Source organism: Onychostoma macrolepis, chromosome 09 (assembly GCF_012432095.1).
Source record: "Onychostoma macrolepis isolate SWU-2019 chromosome 09, ASM1243209v1, whole genome shotgun sequence".
Lineage (NCBI taxonomy): Eukaryota > Metazoa > Chordata > Actinopteri > Cypriniformes > Cyprinidae > Onychostoma > Onychostoma macrolepis.
The window spans coordinates 524,722-542,072 of record NC_081163.1 but is presented as its reverse complement, the minus strand read 5'-3'; the positions used below and the strand labels follow the sequence as shown (position 1 = coordinate 542,072).

General features: G+C 40.3%; 1 protein-coding gene across 1 annotated transcript in view; it reads left to right on the top strand.

Annotated features, from left to right (window-relative positions):
* ubxn4 (UBX domain protein 4) overlaps positions 1 to 17,100 on the top strand; it is an 18,617-nt gene extending 1,517 nt beyond the window's left edge. The window contains exons 4-13 of the mRNA XM_058787201.1: positions 1,446 to 1,564; positions 2,855 to 2,930; positions 3,120 to 3,222; positions 4,771 to 4,825; positions 4,911 to 5,075; positions 6,928 to 7,055; positions 8,390 to 8,492; positions 8,585 to 8,716; positions 13,079 to 13,314; positions 16,574 to 17,100. Of these exons, the coding sequence (XP_058643184.1) occupies positions 1,446 to 1,564; positions 2,855 to 2,930; positions 3,120 to 3,222; positions 4,771 to 4,825; positions 4,911 to 5,075; positions 6,928 to 7,055; positions 8,390 to 8,492; positions 8,585 to 8,716; positions 13,079 to 13,314; positions 16,574 to 16,712 (1,256 nt within the window). The 3' untranslated portion in view covers positions 16,713 to 17,100. The remainder of the gene's footprint in view (positions 1 to 1,445; positions 1,565 to 2,854; positions 2,931 to 3,119; positions 3,223 to 4,770; positions 4,826 to 4,910; positions 5,076 to 6,927; positions 7,056 to 8,389; positions 8,493 to 8,584; positions 8,717 to 13,078; positions 13,315 to 16,573) is intronic.
* The last annotated feature ends 251 nt before the right edge of the window (positions 17,101 to 17,351 follow it).

Below are 17,351 nucleotides of genomic sequence, written 5' to 3'. Positions count from 1 at the left end.
ACTCGCTATGGCTATTATTACTATTATTTTTTTATTTTAAGCAACTTATTCATTTACTCTACTTCCTTATTTGTTTGTTTATTAGCCGTGTATGAAAGCCCCTGATATACAGAGAATAGGAAGAGTCTCCGGACATCGGTTCGAATGAAGCCTGGTTTCATTCATTCTGTTCTCTTTGAATTCTACACAGAATATTCTACTGTAGAGCGCCGTAGACGGCCTTGTGTTCACATCAGGACTGAACTAGAGGTCGACCGATAGCTGGGCTGGACCACACTGGCCGATACCGATTAATCACCCGATAGTTTTCAAAATGGATACTGAAAGAAAGCTAGTGCTTTACTATTTAAAAAAAAAAAAAAAAAAAGCAGTAAAAGTTTCTGAACCATACTTTGTAAATGAATAAAAATATTAATATTATTTACTATATTGATCATTAAAGTTATTTCATAGTTTGCTAATGTTAAAAGATGAAACTTTAAAATGTATAAATGTAGCCTATTGGTAGCTAATAATGAATGTTGAAATGAAAACACTAACAAGGAACAATACTTCTACAGTTTTCATTAGTCACACGCCGGGCAAAAGCGCAGCGCTGCGTCTAGGAGAACTCAGAGGTATCACACACACACACACACACACACCAGACGCTTTGCGTTCAAATCAAGTGGCGGTCTAAAACTATTTATTTAATCACCAAACGGACATAAGTTTGCTTCAAGAATGAACAATGTGGCATAAATGCGTTTGAAGTGGAAAGAAAAAGCGCCATCTATTACAGCTCTCTAAATGAAGCATACAGACTGTATTAGAGCCACAGAAAGACAAACGTTTCGCTGAAAAATGCACAATACATAATTTATAGCCTAGGGTGAAGTCATTATGTACATTCACAGCGATTTGGGACAAATATAATGTAATTTAATAGAGAACTATGTGAATGGCGCTCTGTTCCGCGGCAGGCTTTTCTGTCGGCTGTATTTAAATGCGAGTCTGGAGTTTCCCGCTCTGTGCAGCGCGCAGTGTCACGTGTCAAAATAAACAACACGTGCTGTCAGTGACTTCCGCCTCTAGAGGCCGCTCTCGTGCTGTGTAATGCCAGCGGAGCCTTCTCAGCCGCTCCAGCAACAGACGCAACACGGAAAACTATCGGCATGGATTTTTGCCGATAACCGATAGATGTGGCAATCAACTATCGGTGCCGATTAATCAACAAAACCGATGAATCGGTCGACCTCTAGACCGAACATCACTTCATATGTGAGCAGGACGCTCTCGTGTGCACCTGTGATTATAACAGAAACAAAACACAGCGTTCTAGTCGAGCGGTCTGAGGCCTCGTGCAGTAGAGGTGTTTATTATCTTGACCCTGGTGTGTTCTGCTAACAGCACCGTAGATCAGGTCTCTGTAGATCAGATTGGCTCTTTAACTCCAGCTCGTCCAGATCCGGTGGTGTGTATCCCGTCCAGCTTCTTCATCGGAGAGAACGGGATTCCTCTGGAGGTGATCGCCGGCAGCGTGACGGAGGACGAGCTGAAGCGCCGGATCAGCAGAGCGGCGCAGGTGAACACACACACACTCATTACACACATCAGCCGGACAATGAACAATATCTGCAATAAACAGGGTTCCCACGGATCCTTGAAATCCTTGAAAGTTTGTGAATCTGATCAAAAAATTTTCAAGGCCCTGGAAAGTTTTTGAAAATAAACAAACATAGATACAGGTCCTTGAAAATTCCATATTATTCCCTCCGGTCCGCTAATGTGTTATTCCACCAACACTTTGTGCATACTAGAATTTTGAGAATAAAGTCAAAATTGTGAGAATAAAGTTGAAATATTTTGAGAATAAAATCAAAATTACGAGAATTAAGTTATAGCAATTACAAAATTTAAATATTTTGAGAGTATAGCCTGTATTGCGCATGCGAATGGTCCGGATTGGGAGCACCGGGAGAAATTCTAAAATCTCAGCTTTCAAATTCTGCCAGTTTTAAAGTAAAATACAAACAATATGTCTATTGTGTAATAATGTGTTTTTCACGCTCTTTAATGTGCCGTGATAGATCGCTGTATTCATGTGAATCAATCGTCTTTCTGATTACATTAAGGCATTCATTTAATTAAATTAGGCTATTTTTTTTTCATGCCTTTTGATGTTCCTTCACATTTATATCATGCTATAACTTGAAAGTTTTTGAAAATATATTATTATTTAATATAATGAATCGATCCTGAAGTACAGCCTGTCACTGCAGTTCCTTCTGAAAATAAACCACAGTTTTACTAAAGTGACCATAGCTCAACTATAGTATTTGTAGATTTCCATGATTACAATTACAGTAAACACATTTAACCACGTGTAAACAAAAATATAACCTAATAAGTTGCAATTAAGGTGTATTGAATGTTAAAATGCATTTCAAATATAAAGTTAAGTGGGATTTATTACCCGTTTTCCTCTTAGTAATTTAATAAATTTCATGATTTAAAAGTTCAGTTTAGAAGTCGATGATACTGCCCTTTAAACGTATCGGTTTCGCACTGAAAACACAGTACGTGGTATCGCCCATCACTCGTGAACGAACACCATCCTGTTTTCTGGACAAACATGGTCTAAAATTTGCTTGTGGTAACCAACCCAACACTTTGTTATTTTGCTAATGCTGTCACTCATTTTTTAAATATATATAATATACACAGAATATTGTTTACAAGTTGGTATTTGTCGTGCTAATATTCAGCTGCTGGATTTTTGCTAAAATGCAGTGTCATGATGTTAACTAGTTGAGGTATGTCTGGAAAGGGCCCTGCTCGTTTCACACGCACGCTAACGAGCTCTTGTGTCCAGATGCACACGCAGCAGATGAGCGCAGAGAGCGCCGATCAGACGCCAGCTTCGGAGCCGCAGGACGCCACGTCTAAAGGTGAGCTCTGATTGGCTGCAGGACGGTTTGCTCACATCTGTGCTTTCAGGGAAGCCTGGTTTGCATGAAGTTTCAGTCTTGATGTGCGCTGCTGATTCAGTTTCAGGAGTCGTTAGCAGGTTAACATGCAAATGAGAGAGATTTACATGTTTGGAGTTTTGAGCGCTGGGCTGATTCCTCTCTTCCCAGAATCCCTGTCTGTGCCGATGGAGGAGGACGGAGCGTCAGGTCACGTGACTCCAGGTGAAGACGCGTCTCAGCCGGACGAGGCTCTGGATAACAAAGTAGAGAGGTGAGCAAAGAAAGGGTTTTTGACTGAGCGTCAGTTCTGCTCGTTCTGGATGAGCTGCCAGCTTCGACAGCGACAGCCTGTCTGATGAACATCACCGTTCAGTGTGTTTCTACAAACGCTTTTTGGACGGGAAGAGTCTCTTCTGCTCACCAAGCCTGCGTTTATTCGATACAAAATACAGCAAAAGCAGTAATATTGTGAAATATTCGTACTATTTAAAATAACTGTATTCTGTTTGAAAATATTTTAAAATGTAATTTATTACCGTAATATCAAAGCTGAATTTTCAGCATCTTTACCCCAGTCACATGATCCCTCAGAAATCATTCTAATATTCTGATTTGCTGCTCAAAAAATATTTATTATTATTATTGTTGAAAACAGCCGAGTGGAATTTTTTCAGGTTTCTTTGATGAATAGAAAGTTCAGAAGAACAACATTAATCTGAAATCTGAAAATATTTTGTAAGATTATAAATGTCTCTTTATCATCACTTTTGATCAATTTAAAGCATCCTTGCTAAACAAAAGTATTAAGTTCTATAATTTCTTTCCCCCCCAAAACAATGATACCGACTCCAGGCTTTTGAATGCTGTAGTGTATAATGTTACAAAAGCTTTTTATTTCAGATAAATGCTGATCTTTGGATCTTTCTGTTCATCAAAGAATCCTGAAAAAAAATGTACTCAACTAATAATAATAATCAGAAATGTTTGTCGAGCAGCAAATCAGCATATTAGCATGATTTCTGAAGATCATGTGACACTGAAGACTGCAGTAATGATGCTGAAAATACAGCTGCATCACAGAAATAAATTACAGTTTACAATATATTCACACAGAAAGCAGTTATTTTAAATAGTAAAACTATTTCACAATATTACCGCTTTTGCTGTATTTTGGATCAAATAAATGCAGGCTTGGTGAGCAGAAGACAATAGAAAAATTTTAAAAAAACATTAAATCTTAATTTTGTAATCCACACTTGATTGCTAGTTTAGATAAAAACAAATCCCACATTTAATGAATTCAGGTTTTCTTGAAGGCGACTGATAAAAGCATCTTCACTGCAAAAAATGATTTGCTTCCTCAGTAATTTTCTCTTGTTTTCCAGAGCAAATATCTACACATTCTTAAATCAAGAGACATTTACTGGAGAAACAGAATAATATCAGATATTAGGTCTTGTTTTCTGAGAAATGTGTCAAAATAAATGTATCAAAATTAAATGGGGTCAGAAAAATCAACTTAATTTAAAGCAAAATAAGATTATTTCTCTGACCCTATTGGCCGATATTTGTTCTTGTTTTAATCATAAACTTACTTCATTTTGATCAGTGTTTCAGAAAACAAGACTTAATATTTGATGTCATTTAGCTTTAAGAATAGTATGTACTAAAAACAAGACAAAACTATTAAGGAAGAACTTCCTGTTTTTCAGTGACTGAAGCTGTTCTAGCAGAACTCCAGCAGCTTCTGCAGTGTTTGTGTCAAGACAAGGTTTTAATTTTTCGTTATCTATTTCTTCTCATTCATTTTCCTTTGTAGGATAACAAAGAAGCTGGAGGAAAGACGTGAGCAGAAGAAGAAAGCAGAAGAAGAGGTAATTCTGTCGTAACGCTCTGATCGTCCGTTTCTATTAAAGGATGAAAGCTAAGCGTGTGTGACGTGTCCTCTCACGTGAACAGAATGAGCTGAAGAAGGAGGTGGAGAGGCGTAAGATGGGGAAGGAGATGCTGGACTACAAGAAGAAGCAGGAGGAGGATAAAACCAAGCGTCTGCTGGAGGAGAGGAATCGAGAGAAGGCCGAGGAGCGAGCGGCCAGAGAGCGGGTCAAGCAGCAGATCGCTCTGGTATCACAGACACTGCCAGACGCTCAGAGCGCGTTATACACTAGGGCTGTCAGAACAAAATTAGAAAATTTGCAGAATTTGAAATAAAAATCCACATTCAGATGTAAAAACGTTGCGTTTGAATGTTAGGTGTGCGTCAGGCAGCTTCATCAGTGGAGCACGAGATGTGATGACGATGTATTTTAATGCTTTATTTAGTCTGTCCGGCTGAAGCCACTGGATGCGGCGCTGCTGCGCTGTTCGTTCAACATATTGCGGGAAAAGAGAAGATCTTGTTTACGTCAAAACTGGAACCAAGCCGTTCACACAGAACACATATTTCTCACTTTTTCTAGAGGAGCATCTATCAGCGTTTCACTCGCGTCTCACACAAGAGAGCCGCATGTTTAGAAAGCGTGTAAAATTAATGCAAGTTCAACTTTTAAAAAACATGTCTCGAGACTTTAAGGTGGTTTTTCCATCACACTGCATCTCATGCTTTTAAATGAAAAAAGTAGGCTGCTATAGACTATACATACTTGTGTGATGCTTGTTGTTTCTAATTGTTTAAGCAACGTAATTAATTATATATGGTTTATAAAAGTTATTTTAAACATTATGCACTTTTTTCAAAGATAGTCATGTTATTTTATTGCTTTGAAGAACCGGGCATTAGTAATATTTTGCTCGATGCGCCCTCTTGTGGCCTCAGGAGAGAAAACAAACGCTTTTTTTCCGCCTAACGGAAATTATGCCTTTTAAATTCGAATATAATTAGAATATTGATAATATTTTAGCACAAAATTCGAATTTAGTTTTTCAGCCATTTTGACAGCCCTATTATACAGTGAACTGTGCAGTCGCTGTACGTCACGAGCTCAAGCTGCTAAACATGTTCATGATATCAGCAGAAGGTCTAGGGACAGATTTACTAACAGCCTGCTCCAGCGCAAACTGTCTTTGGGCGTTAAAATAGTACTGTCAGGATTTACTAAAGACGCGCAGTGAAGAATTAGCGCTGAAAAGACGTGGACACAGTTATTTTCCACCTGACCTTATTGAATATGCATCTAATATGAATATGCACTAACGTTTGCGCTCCTCAAATTACTGGTATTTGCGCCATTATTTAACGCCTAAAAAAGCATGTCTAAAACCGTCTCCTAACTACACGCGATGCTGCAACATGTGATAAAAGATAGCTTTTTCATGTTAATCTGAGTTTTTGTCATAACTAGCCACGACGGCATTTCTGTTTTAGAAACTATTTGTATTTCTGCGACGTCACGGCTAGAACAACATACAAACTATATGACAGTAGATAATCTCAGGTTTATTCAAAGTTAAACGTGTCTAATATGAGTTTGAACATCATTTTGCGTGAGCTTATAGCCACAACAGATAGTTTACCTCAGATCTTGAAGATTAGTTAAAGCAAAGATGTCCGTTAAAACTGTGAACTCAATACGAACCAACAAGCGTATTCCATAACAAAGATGATATCAGTCACTCAGTATTTACATTTAATAATGTTAAAAAGGTTTAATATTTATGAATTAGATTATAAACTTATTTATTCAGTGTGAACGGAGCCGTTCTGAGACGCGGAAAACACCGGATCACGTGCTGATCGTCTGAACGAAGTGCAGCTTCGCTTTAAAAACAGACTTGATGAAGGGATTAAGCCACATTGTGCTTTCGGTTTTAGTTTGTTTGACAGATACTGTGCCAAAGCATAATGGCCCAAAACATAAAATAAATATATTTTAAACCACAGTTTTTGCCCGGAAGACCTATCGTTTCATATCGTCATGTGACCACGATAACATCGAGTAATATCGTTACATCTCTAATGAGCCGCTTTGGTCCGCAGGACCGCGCAGACCGAGCGGTGCGTTACGCTCAGAGCCAGCAGGACGCGGAGACGGCTCGGACCGCAGCGCTGCAGGCCAGAGCCGCAGAACAGGAGGCCAAGAGAGACGCGGCGCAGCGAGAGAAGAGGTACATCAGCTCCTCGTCACTGTAACGCACTCCAGTGCTGCTCTTTGGCCACTAAACAGTAAATCTTAAGCAAAGAATTGTCTTGCAATTGAAGTGAAAGAGGCTTCAAGTGTTTTTTGTAAAAGGCGAGTTAAGAAAGTTGCTCGAGTATGATTTCTATAGTTATTGTGTGAAATCATATTGCCAGTGTTTGTTTTACGCTTCTGTTTTATCTTGTGAAGCATGTATCTCACGTATGGAAAGTGCTATACAGTTAGAACTTCCCTAATAAGTAATTCTGGACTCTGTAGTTTAAAATAAATCTGCATAAATTAAATTCAGTACAACACATGCTAGCATTATGCACTTTACAGTAAAGCTTTATTTTCTTTAGGCACAATAGAACAGAATAGAGCAGATTTTGGTTTTGTGGGACTGACCCTCATTATGTTCTTAAAGGGATAGTTCACCCAAAAATGAAAATGTGTATCTGCTGACCCCCAGCGCATGCAAGATGTAGGTGACTTTGTTTCTTCAGTAGAACACAAACGAAGGTTTTTAACTCAAACCGTTGCAGTCTGTCAGTCATATAATGCCAGTCAATGGGCACACAGTCTTTGAGAGAAGAAAACATGCACAGACAAATCCAAATTAAACCCTGCTTCTCGTGACGATACATTGATGTCCTAAGACACGAAACGATCGGTTCGTGCGAGAAACTGAACAGCATTTATATCATTTTTTTACCTCTGATACACCTCAATGTCCGACTGTCACAACATCCGGTGTGTGACGCGTCAACCTGCTCCGGCACATAGATATATATGCATAGATGCCTCATTAGTGACTGTTTCTATGGGCTGCGATACGTAAGGATCTACGTATATATCTATCTATATACACCTCCATGTTCCAGAGCCGTTGACGCGTCACGCGCCGGATGTTGTGGATGAGCTCAGGATGGTTGGACATTGAGGTGTATCAGAGGTAAAAAACGATATAAATGCTGTTCAGTTTCTCGCACGAACCGATCGTTTCGTGTCTTAGGACATCAATGTATCGTCACGAGCTGCAAGGTTTAATTTGGATTTGTCTGTGCATGTTTTCTTCTCTCAAAGACTGTGTGCCCATTGACTGGCATTATATGACTGACAGACTGCAACGGTTCGAGTTAAAAACCTTCGTTTGTGTTCTACTGAAGAAACAAAGTCACCTACATCTTGCATGCGCTGGGGGTCAGCAGATACACATTTTCATTTTTGGGTGAACTATCCCTTTAAGCGTTTGATTAAATGCTGATGAGCAGGTTTCTGGTGATCGTTAGTCCTGACGATGTTTTCCTCTGCTGGTCTCAGTGCGTTTGCCAGGATTCAGTTCCGTCTGCCGGACGGCTCGTCCTTCACAAACCAGTTCCCGTCAGAGACGCGTCTGCTGGAGGCCCGGCAGTTCGCCGCTCAGGTCAGCGTCTGTGATGATACGACTCTCTTAATAACTTTATAATGGTGGTGTCAGAAGCTCTACACAGTCATGTGACTCACGTGTTCTTGCAGGAGGTGGGGAACCGATACGGTCAGTTCTCTCTGGCCACCATGTTCCCTCGGAGAGAGTTCACAGCTGAAGATCTGCAGAGATCACTGCTGGAGCTGGAACTGACCCCCAGCGCCTCCATCGTGCTGCTTCCTGTGAGAGAGACACACACACACACACACACACACTCACACTCACACACACACTCTCTCACACACACATGTTCGTTTTTGTGAAAAGTGGGGACTCTCCATAGGCGTAATGGTTTTTATACTGTACTTACTGTATGTGCTATTGTCCTACACCAACCCTACACCTAAACCTACCCCTTACAGGAGACTGTCTGCTATTTCAGATTTTCAATACACTCCATTCTGAGTGATTTATAAGCGTTTTGAAAAGTGGGGACATGGGTCAATGTCCTGAAAAGTCACCTTCACCTTGTAATACCTGTCATACCCTTGTCATTATACACATCTATGTCATGACTTTTCACAAAAACACACACACACACACACACACACACACACACACACACACACACACATATATACACACACACACACACACACACACACACACAGACATGTACTCAAACTCACACACATTGATTCACATGGTCAACGTAACCAATAACTAGGATTTAGATTTTTTTTTCAGACACCACTGATTTATGCAGTGATGAATACGGCTGCACGATTAATCGCAATGAAATCGCAGTCAGGATTAGGCAGAAGCTGTGATAGTCGTGCGTGTCTTTCAGTGAAGCAGGCTTCTGTGATCAGCAGTAAATCTCATCTGAAGGCCAAACCCAGGAGATGTCTATAGCACCAGCTGAATAAACAGAAGATTTAACTGCTTTCATTGATTCAGCGTCACTAATAAACACACGACTGCGACAATATATGATTTATCTTCGTATTATAATTTCCATTTTAATAAAGTATATATATAATGCAGAGTTTGGAATAAAAACATGTTATTAATAGGGCTGGTAATTTAACGCGGTAATTAGATAAATTAATTAGGGTGAAAAATAACATGTTAATTAGATTAATGCATTAAACGCACTTGCCCCGCCCCAGACCTACATGGGTCATGTGACGTCATACAGCTGATTGATGACACACGAGGCAGGGCAACGACTAGAGAACGTAGTTAGAATGTCCCTAAAATTCAAAATATGGGGCAGAAACGCCCGTTTGAGTTTTTGTCTCATTTACATCATATAGTTAAGCAATATCACACGAGCAATAGGCTAAGTGCAATATATCACATGAGTGCAAAGGTGATACTTATCTTATACAACAGTTCAGTAAGAAGCTAATATTGTGTTATTTTTAGTGCTGTCAATCGATTAAAATTTTATTTTATTAAGTCATGGTCTGTGATTAATCATGATTCATCGCAAATTTAAAATACTAGGATTTACCTGTAAATGTGTTGAAAAAGAAATGCTTGACAAACTACTTTAAGGAAACAGAACCTTTCACACTTCCGCCAGGTATGAGACATAATCCTTATTATTCTTTTATCATTATTATTTTGTTTTTATTCAGCCATTATCAGCCTTTAAACTGGCAATAAATCGTTTACCAAGCCACATTGCTTCAATCCCAGTATACATTTACCCGACTATTATCAAAAGTGTTTCTAAATAAATACAACAAAACATTTCTTGCGACCTTACGTGAAGTATTATGACAAAATGCATTATGAAGAAGAATTGGACCTGTTCTGCAGCTGCATTAGAGCTAACATTAGCATCATGCTACATAAGACAATTTATGAGATTAATAATACACTTTTACTCAGAACTCACTTCAAACCACCATCGAGTGTTTGTAATAACTTCCTTTTGTGATCACGTGTGGAATTTGGTCGTTTACTGTTGTTAAAATATGCTATTTATAGCCTTTTATATCGCTGCACAAATTAGCATTTCAGATGTACACATTCCAAGTATAATACACATTAGTAAAAGGATCTATTTTAATTTTTATTTGTCTATATACACTTTGGGCGGCCGCGGTACATTATAAAAGTAGGCCAGAAAAACGCAACCCAGGGTTCTGTAATTTTTCCCGTGACTGTATTTTCAAAATAGCCCACTTGTGCCGTTACCCTGGCAACACTGGCGCTGTACCCTCATCACACAATGATAGATAACCTTCCGCGCTGCGATGATGGGAAGAAGTTGGGGTCAAACCTTATCAAACGATTAATTTGCATTAAAAATATATTAAGCGTTATTTTTTATTATTAATTGCAGGCGTTAACGTTGATACTCCTAGTTATTTTAGACACAATGTTGTCTGTTTTGCTCAATTTTGCAAACGAAAATATAAAGATAAAGCAGAACTGTTCGTCTCCGAGCAACACACGGCGGCATTTCATTTCTTAATGTTTTGAATGAATTTGGTGAATTGTTTGGCGCATTTGAACCGTTGATCAGAGGCTCGTTGGATTTGAAGCAGATCATCATCAGGTCGATCGGGGTGTGACATCAAAGCACCGCGAGAGCGATTCAAAAGCATGCAGAGTGATCTGCTCTCTATAGTTCTCGCGGTGCTTTGATGTCACACACTGATCGATCTGATGATGATCCGCTTCAAGTCGAACAAGCCTAACCATGCGTTCACACCGCCACCGGCGGGAGCGTCAAAGTAGCTCCGGCGAGAGCGGCGTGGCGCGTCTTGGACGGTGAGGGCGTCGAGGAGAGTTGAAGTCAGGTCAACTTTATGGTAATGAGCTATGACGCGGTTGGGCGGTAACCAATCGGAATGTAGAAGTCCTCCACTTGAGCGGAGTCCAGTGAACGCAGTCCTGTAAACTTTGGTTCCGACCACATTAGTTCCTAAGCATTTTCACGCTAGAACGCTTGTTTTTCAGCGGGAATGCAAATCATTTGCTCAAAATAACACCGATTTGACCAACTGCATTTAGACTAGCACTTAACCATGAACACAAAAAACACACCACACAAATGGCTTTTATAATAAAATTTATTGGTTTATTTCTTTAGCAAACATGTAACTATAAGTTCATTCCATCGATCAATTTCTTACTTTCACAATTAAAATATTTCATGAGGTTAACTTATACCCTACTTTTGGTCAGTCTGCACAAGATCAACATGCTTGTTTCCTTTTCGGCTCCTTTAAATACAAGACCAAGCGTTCAATCATCAGAGCGTCAACGGATCTTTCTACAGCGTCGTTGGCAGGGCAGCCAGAGCAAATTTTGAGGCTCTCGCCGGCGGCGGTGTGAACGCACGGTAATGATTCAATGGACCATTCATAAAGAACCATTTACTTCACTCCTGAATGAATCAGCCATTTGAACGAATCAAATGAATGAATAAATGACTCTGACTTAATCAAGATATTTACCACCACCTACTGGCAGTTTTAATTTATTATTTAGAGTATCATTTCATTCAAGAAATAATTTTATATTTCCATAGTAATAATAATAAAATTAATAAAATATATTATTAAAGATATAGTTCACCCACCCAAAAATTCTCACCCTCATGATCCAAAAGAGTATATGTAATCAATTTTATCAAACAAAATAATATTTCTTGCTGAAGTGACTTTTTGTAATGTCTGTTTGATGCTTTACACAACAATGACTTTAAATGATCTTTTGGGAGTCATTTCTCAGCCAAATTTGATGTGCGATTAATTTGCGATGAATTAATCGCCACATCATGTAATTAATTAGATTAAAAATTTTAATCGCTTGCCAGCCCTAGTTATTAAATGTGGTATTTTGTGGGACAAGAGGTTCATAAATGCTTCTAATGTTTGGAAAAATGTTTGACGCACGTTGCTTTTTCAAATGCACGTTATAAACGACTCAAACCCGCCGGGTAAAGGCTCAGTGTATACAGAAGCGGCTTCAGATGGAGCAGCATTTACTACACAGAGCCGTAGTTCACTGACAAGCTACGCAAACTGCTTTCATAATCGCAGAACGATTTCATAATCGCACAATTAAATTGGTCTGTGATTATGACTCGGTTTTGCGTAGCTTTTCAATGAACTACGGTTTCATTGTTAGTTTCTGGCCGCAGCGGTATCCCTTCTAGCCACAAACCCTGGAACGACGTGCATTATCTTTCTTCTGCGGGGCGTATTTGGAGTTTCTCCGGCCTTCGGATGGAGATTTACTACTGATCACAGAACCGTGCTTCACTGAAAGATACGCATGACAATCACATTCGATTAATCGTGCAGCCCTGGTGATAAAAAGAGAAACCCAGAATCCCCTCTGTAAAATCTTTAACTCTAGTATGACGACAAAATCACAAGAATTTTGATCCTGGCTTCATCCAAAGTTCAGATTTATGTTCTCAATGTATGCTAATGAATGAATATTTAATTAGACAATGCCTCATTTGCATGTTTAAGCATAACATTTCTGAATATTTGTAATGCAAAACAGTTTCTAGATTTGTTTAGGTTTAGTCACATGACGTGTGAATGCTGTCCTGTGATTGGCCCCTGCAGCAGTCCAGCCGCCCATCTAACACTGTGGTGCACTCGTCTGCGGCCGGAGGCATCTGGGCAGCGCTGGGGTCACTGCTGTACCCGCTGCTGTCCGTCTGGAGGTTCATCAGCGGATTCCTGTTCAGCAGCGCTCCTCCTGCTCCTCCACCGGCTGCTCAGAACCAACAAGCACCGAACGCTTACGGCTCCGGCTCCGGCTCCGGCTCCGGCTCCGGCTCCGGCGCAGAACCAAAGAGGTGTGTCTGGGACCTCTCTGTGATTCCTGTCACCTCACATTAAAGGGGTCATGAACTGCCTCTGTTTTTTATTTTGTACTGTTCTCTGAGGTCCACTTATAATGTTATCAAGATTTTTACATCAAAAAACATCATTTAGAAGTAGTAGGCTATGTTCTGTCCTGTTTTTAACCCCCTCATCAGAACGCTCTGTTTGAATAGGCGTGGAGGACTGTAGACTCGCAAGTAAACACCCACTGCTGTGATTGGCTAATAGTTCGTCTTTTAGTTTCAATCTTTCTCAAAATCTGAAACCACATCGAATTGTGCCTTGTTTGTAAATGAATCCACAGAAAAATGAAGTGAACAAAGGACAGTCCTTACTGATGTGGGCTGGAACTTAATTAATAGTTCATCCACTTTTTCCTAACGTTGGGATCAGAAGGAAGGTGATGTGGAATCGGTGGGCGGGGCTAAACAGGCATCAATGTGGAATTGGTGGGCGGGGCTAAACAGGCAGCGGCGTGGAATTGGTGGGCGGGGCTAAACAGGCATCAATGTGGAATTGGTGGGTGGGGCTAAACAGGCGGTGCTGTCGATCTTCTTCTGTGGAGGCGGTGCTTATCCACACTATTACATCATAGAGTAGAACATTTCACAAGCTGTTGTTTTGGCAGATCGGCTTCAATATAAGCTGTTTTCAGACTAACAAGAAAGTTCTGAAAGTTACAGGATGTTTTTATAGTACAATGACCTCTTACAGTTAGGTCCATATATATTTGGACACAGGCACAATTTTTATTATTTTAGCTGCTGACCAAAATATATTCAAGTTCTAATTTTATAATGAATATTCTGAGCTTTAATTTGAGGGTATTCTCATCAAAATTGGAGGAAAGGTTAGAGAATTACAGCTCTTTAATATGTACCTCCCCCCTTTTTCAAGGGACCATAAGTAATTGGACAATTGACTCAAAAGCTGTTTCATGGACAGATGTGGGCTATTCCTTCATTATTTTTACATCAATTAAGCAGGAAAAAGGTCTGGAGGTGATTCTAAGTGTGCCGTTTGCATTTGGAAGCTGTTGCTGTGAACCACATCATGAGGTCAAAGGATCTCTTCATACAAGAGAAACAGAGGATTGTTAGGCTTCAGAAACAACACAGATCCATCAGAGAGAGAGAGCAGGAACATTAGGAGCCAAATCAACAGTTTGATACATTCTGAGAAAACAAGAACACACTGATGAGCTCAGAAACATAGAAAGACCTGGACGTCCACGGAGGACAACAGTGATGATGATCGGAGAATCCTCTCCATGACAAAACCCTTCACAACATCCAGCCAAGAGAAGAGCACTCTCCAGGAGACAGACGTGTCTACAATCAAGAGAAGACTTCACCAGAGCAAATACAGAGGCTTCACCACAAGCTGCAAACAAGCACAGAGTAGACTTTGACAAAAAAACATCTAAAACAAAATAGCATAAAGCGAAAAGCATTCTTTGGACGACTGAAGTTAAGATCAACCTGTTCCAGAATGACGGGAAGAAGAAAGTCTGGAGAAGACTTGGAGCAGCTCATGATCCATCATCTGTGAATCACGGAGCAGTGATCATGAGCTGCATGGCTTCAGTGGCTCTGTGTTACTGTTCAGTGAAGATGAGACCGAAGCAGACGGATCAGTTCTGAAGTGTGTAGAGATATACTCTCTGCTCAGATTCAGTCAAATACAGCAAAGCTGATTGAGCGGCGCTTCAGAGTACAAATGGACGATGACCCAAAACATACAGCAAACGCAACCCAGGAGTTTTTGAAGGTAAAAAAGTGGAATATTCTGCAATGTCCGAGTAAATCTCCTGATCTCGACCCGATCGAGCAGCATTTCACTCGCTGAAGACAAAACTAAAGACAGAAAGAGCCACAAACAAACAACTGAAGTCCGCTGCAGTAAAGACCTGGCAAAGCTTCACAAAGAAGAAACCCAGTCTCTGCTGACGTCCAGGAGTTCAGACTTAAGACAAAGGATTCTCAATAAAATATTAAAGATCAACATTTTATTTATGATTATATTTATTTGTCCAATTAGATTTGAGCCCCTGAAAATGGGGGGGCTGTGTATAAAAATGGTTGTAATTCCTAAGCATTTTGTTATATTTTTGTTCAACCCCTTGAATTAAAGCTTAAAGGTCCAAGGACATGCTGCTTTTTGGATGCTTTTATATAGGCCTAAGTGATCCCTAGTACTAGTGCAGAATTTCAGCCACTATGAGCCAGTCCCACAATGAGCTTTCCTTAGACGCGCCATTCCTGTGTCTGTAGCTTTGAGGAGGAGAGAGGCGGGGCAAGGTGGAGGCTGGGGGTGTGGCCTTAACCAGCTTGCGCTACCATGCGCTAATGTTGACAGTGGATGTATCGCAATGGCTCATAGACACACAGTCATTCAAGCTTTTCAGTTTGACCCAGAATCTGATCCGGATGGAGAAGCACTGATGAAGAAGCTGCAACTCAGCGGCTACAGCAGGACGTCTCCGAATGGTTAGTTTAAAATATTGTGTCTGGATACGGTACTTTAGCTGGTTTGTTTATGTATGCTGTTACAGTTATTATCATGTAGCTAATGCTAGCCATAGGCTCGGATGAAGGAACTAAAAAAAATACTTCGGTGTTCATTTGTTCATCCAAACACTGAGTAACTGCCATGCTTCGCTCGTTTGCAAGCCATGATGTCTCTCGAGGAAAAAAACATATTTTGCTCGCCTCGGACGGTAGTAGCTCATTTTCTCATGGGCGGGGCAAAGCAGAGAAAGGGGAGGTAACCTTTCCCCGTATGACGACATAAAGGGAAGATTCCAGATCGGGCATCTGAGCTTTCATTTTCTCGAAGAGAAGCAGGAGACCCAGGGCTCGGTTTACACCTATCGCCATTTCTAGCCACTGGGGGACCTACGGGAACTCATATTAATGTTAAAAAACCTCATAAAGTGACATTTTCATGCCATGGGACCTTTAAAGTCTGCACTTCAATTTCATCTTGATTGTTTCATTTTAATTCTGATTAAAATTTTAATTCTAAAAGTGTCCAAATATATATGGACCTAACTGTATTTGTCAAAAGATCAAGGGAATTTTGGTTTCTAAGTTCATGACCCCTTTAACCCACTGTAACCACATTGTGACTCACGGTGAACTCACAAACTTCATTTTTCTAGACGCTAACTCTTTTGTGTCAGTGAGATACACATGAATTTCTGCTCAGTTTTGCTGTTTTCCGCTCCAGAGATGCGGTTCGTAAGAGGGTTCTTGAGAAGAGGCCTGAGGACTTCAAGAAAGACGGGAAAATATACCGGCTACGGACTCAAGAAGACAAAGAGGACGACAACAACACCTGGAACGGCAACTCCACGCAGCAGATGTAGCGCGGCGAGCCTCTGTGCGTTGAGTGTGTGTCAGTCTTAACGGTGGGTTTATCATTTAGGGCTGTGATCTCATTCCCCTTCCCTCCGGCTCCACCCCGCATGGGTCAATCTAACTCGCTTCAAGCGCGCCCGATGACGACTGCGGCCTCGAGAAACACACAGGTTTGAGGCTTTGATGCATTTGCCATCGCCAGGATTGATTTAATACAGTAACCTCTGCTGCGAATGCGGTCTGTTGTGAATATCTGACGGTTTGTGGCGTTTTATATGGTGGTTTTGACCCCACAGCGTCATAAACCTCCTCAGCAATAGAATGTCTTTCTACTAGTTTAAGCACAGATGCTACTTGATCCTTTAACGATAGAATAAAAGATGTTTTTCAATGAAACGCTTCGACTGCAGTCATTCTTCTCTTTTGATTTTGTGCTTCTGTTTAATCTGTTTAAGAACTGTCTGTGTGTTTTCATTAATGTGTACAAATTAATCATGTGACTATCATTTGCAAAAATTCATCCGGTTACTATTATCTGTTGTACTCCGTGTGATCATGTTTTGTAATTCATATTAAAGGTAAACGTATTTTGGGTTCTCATTCTTTTACTGTATCATTTGTCCGGTTATCATCACCTCACAGAGATC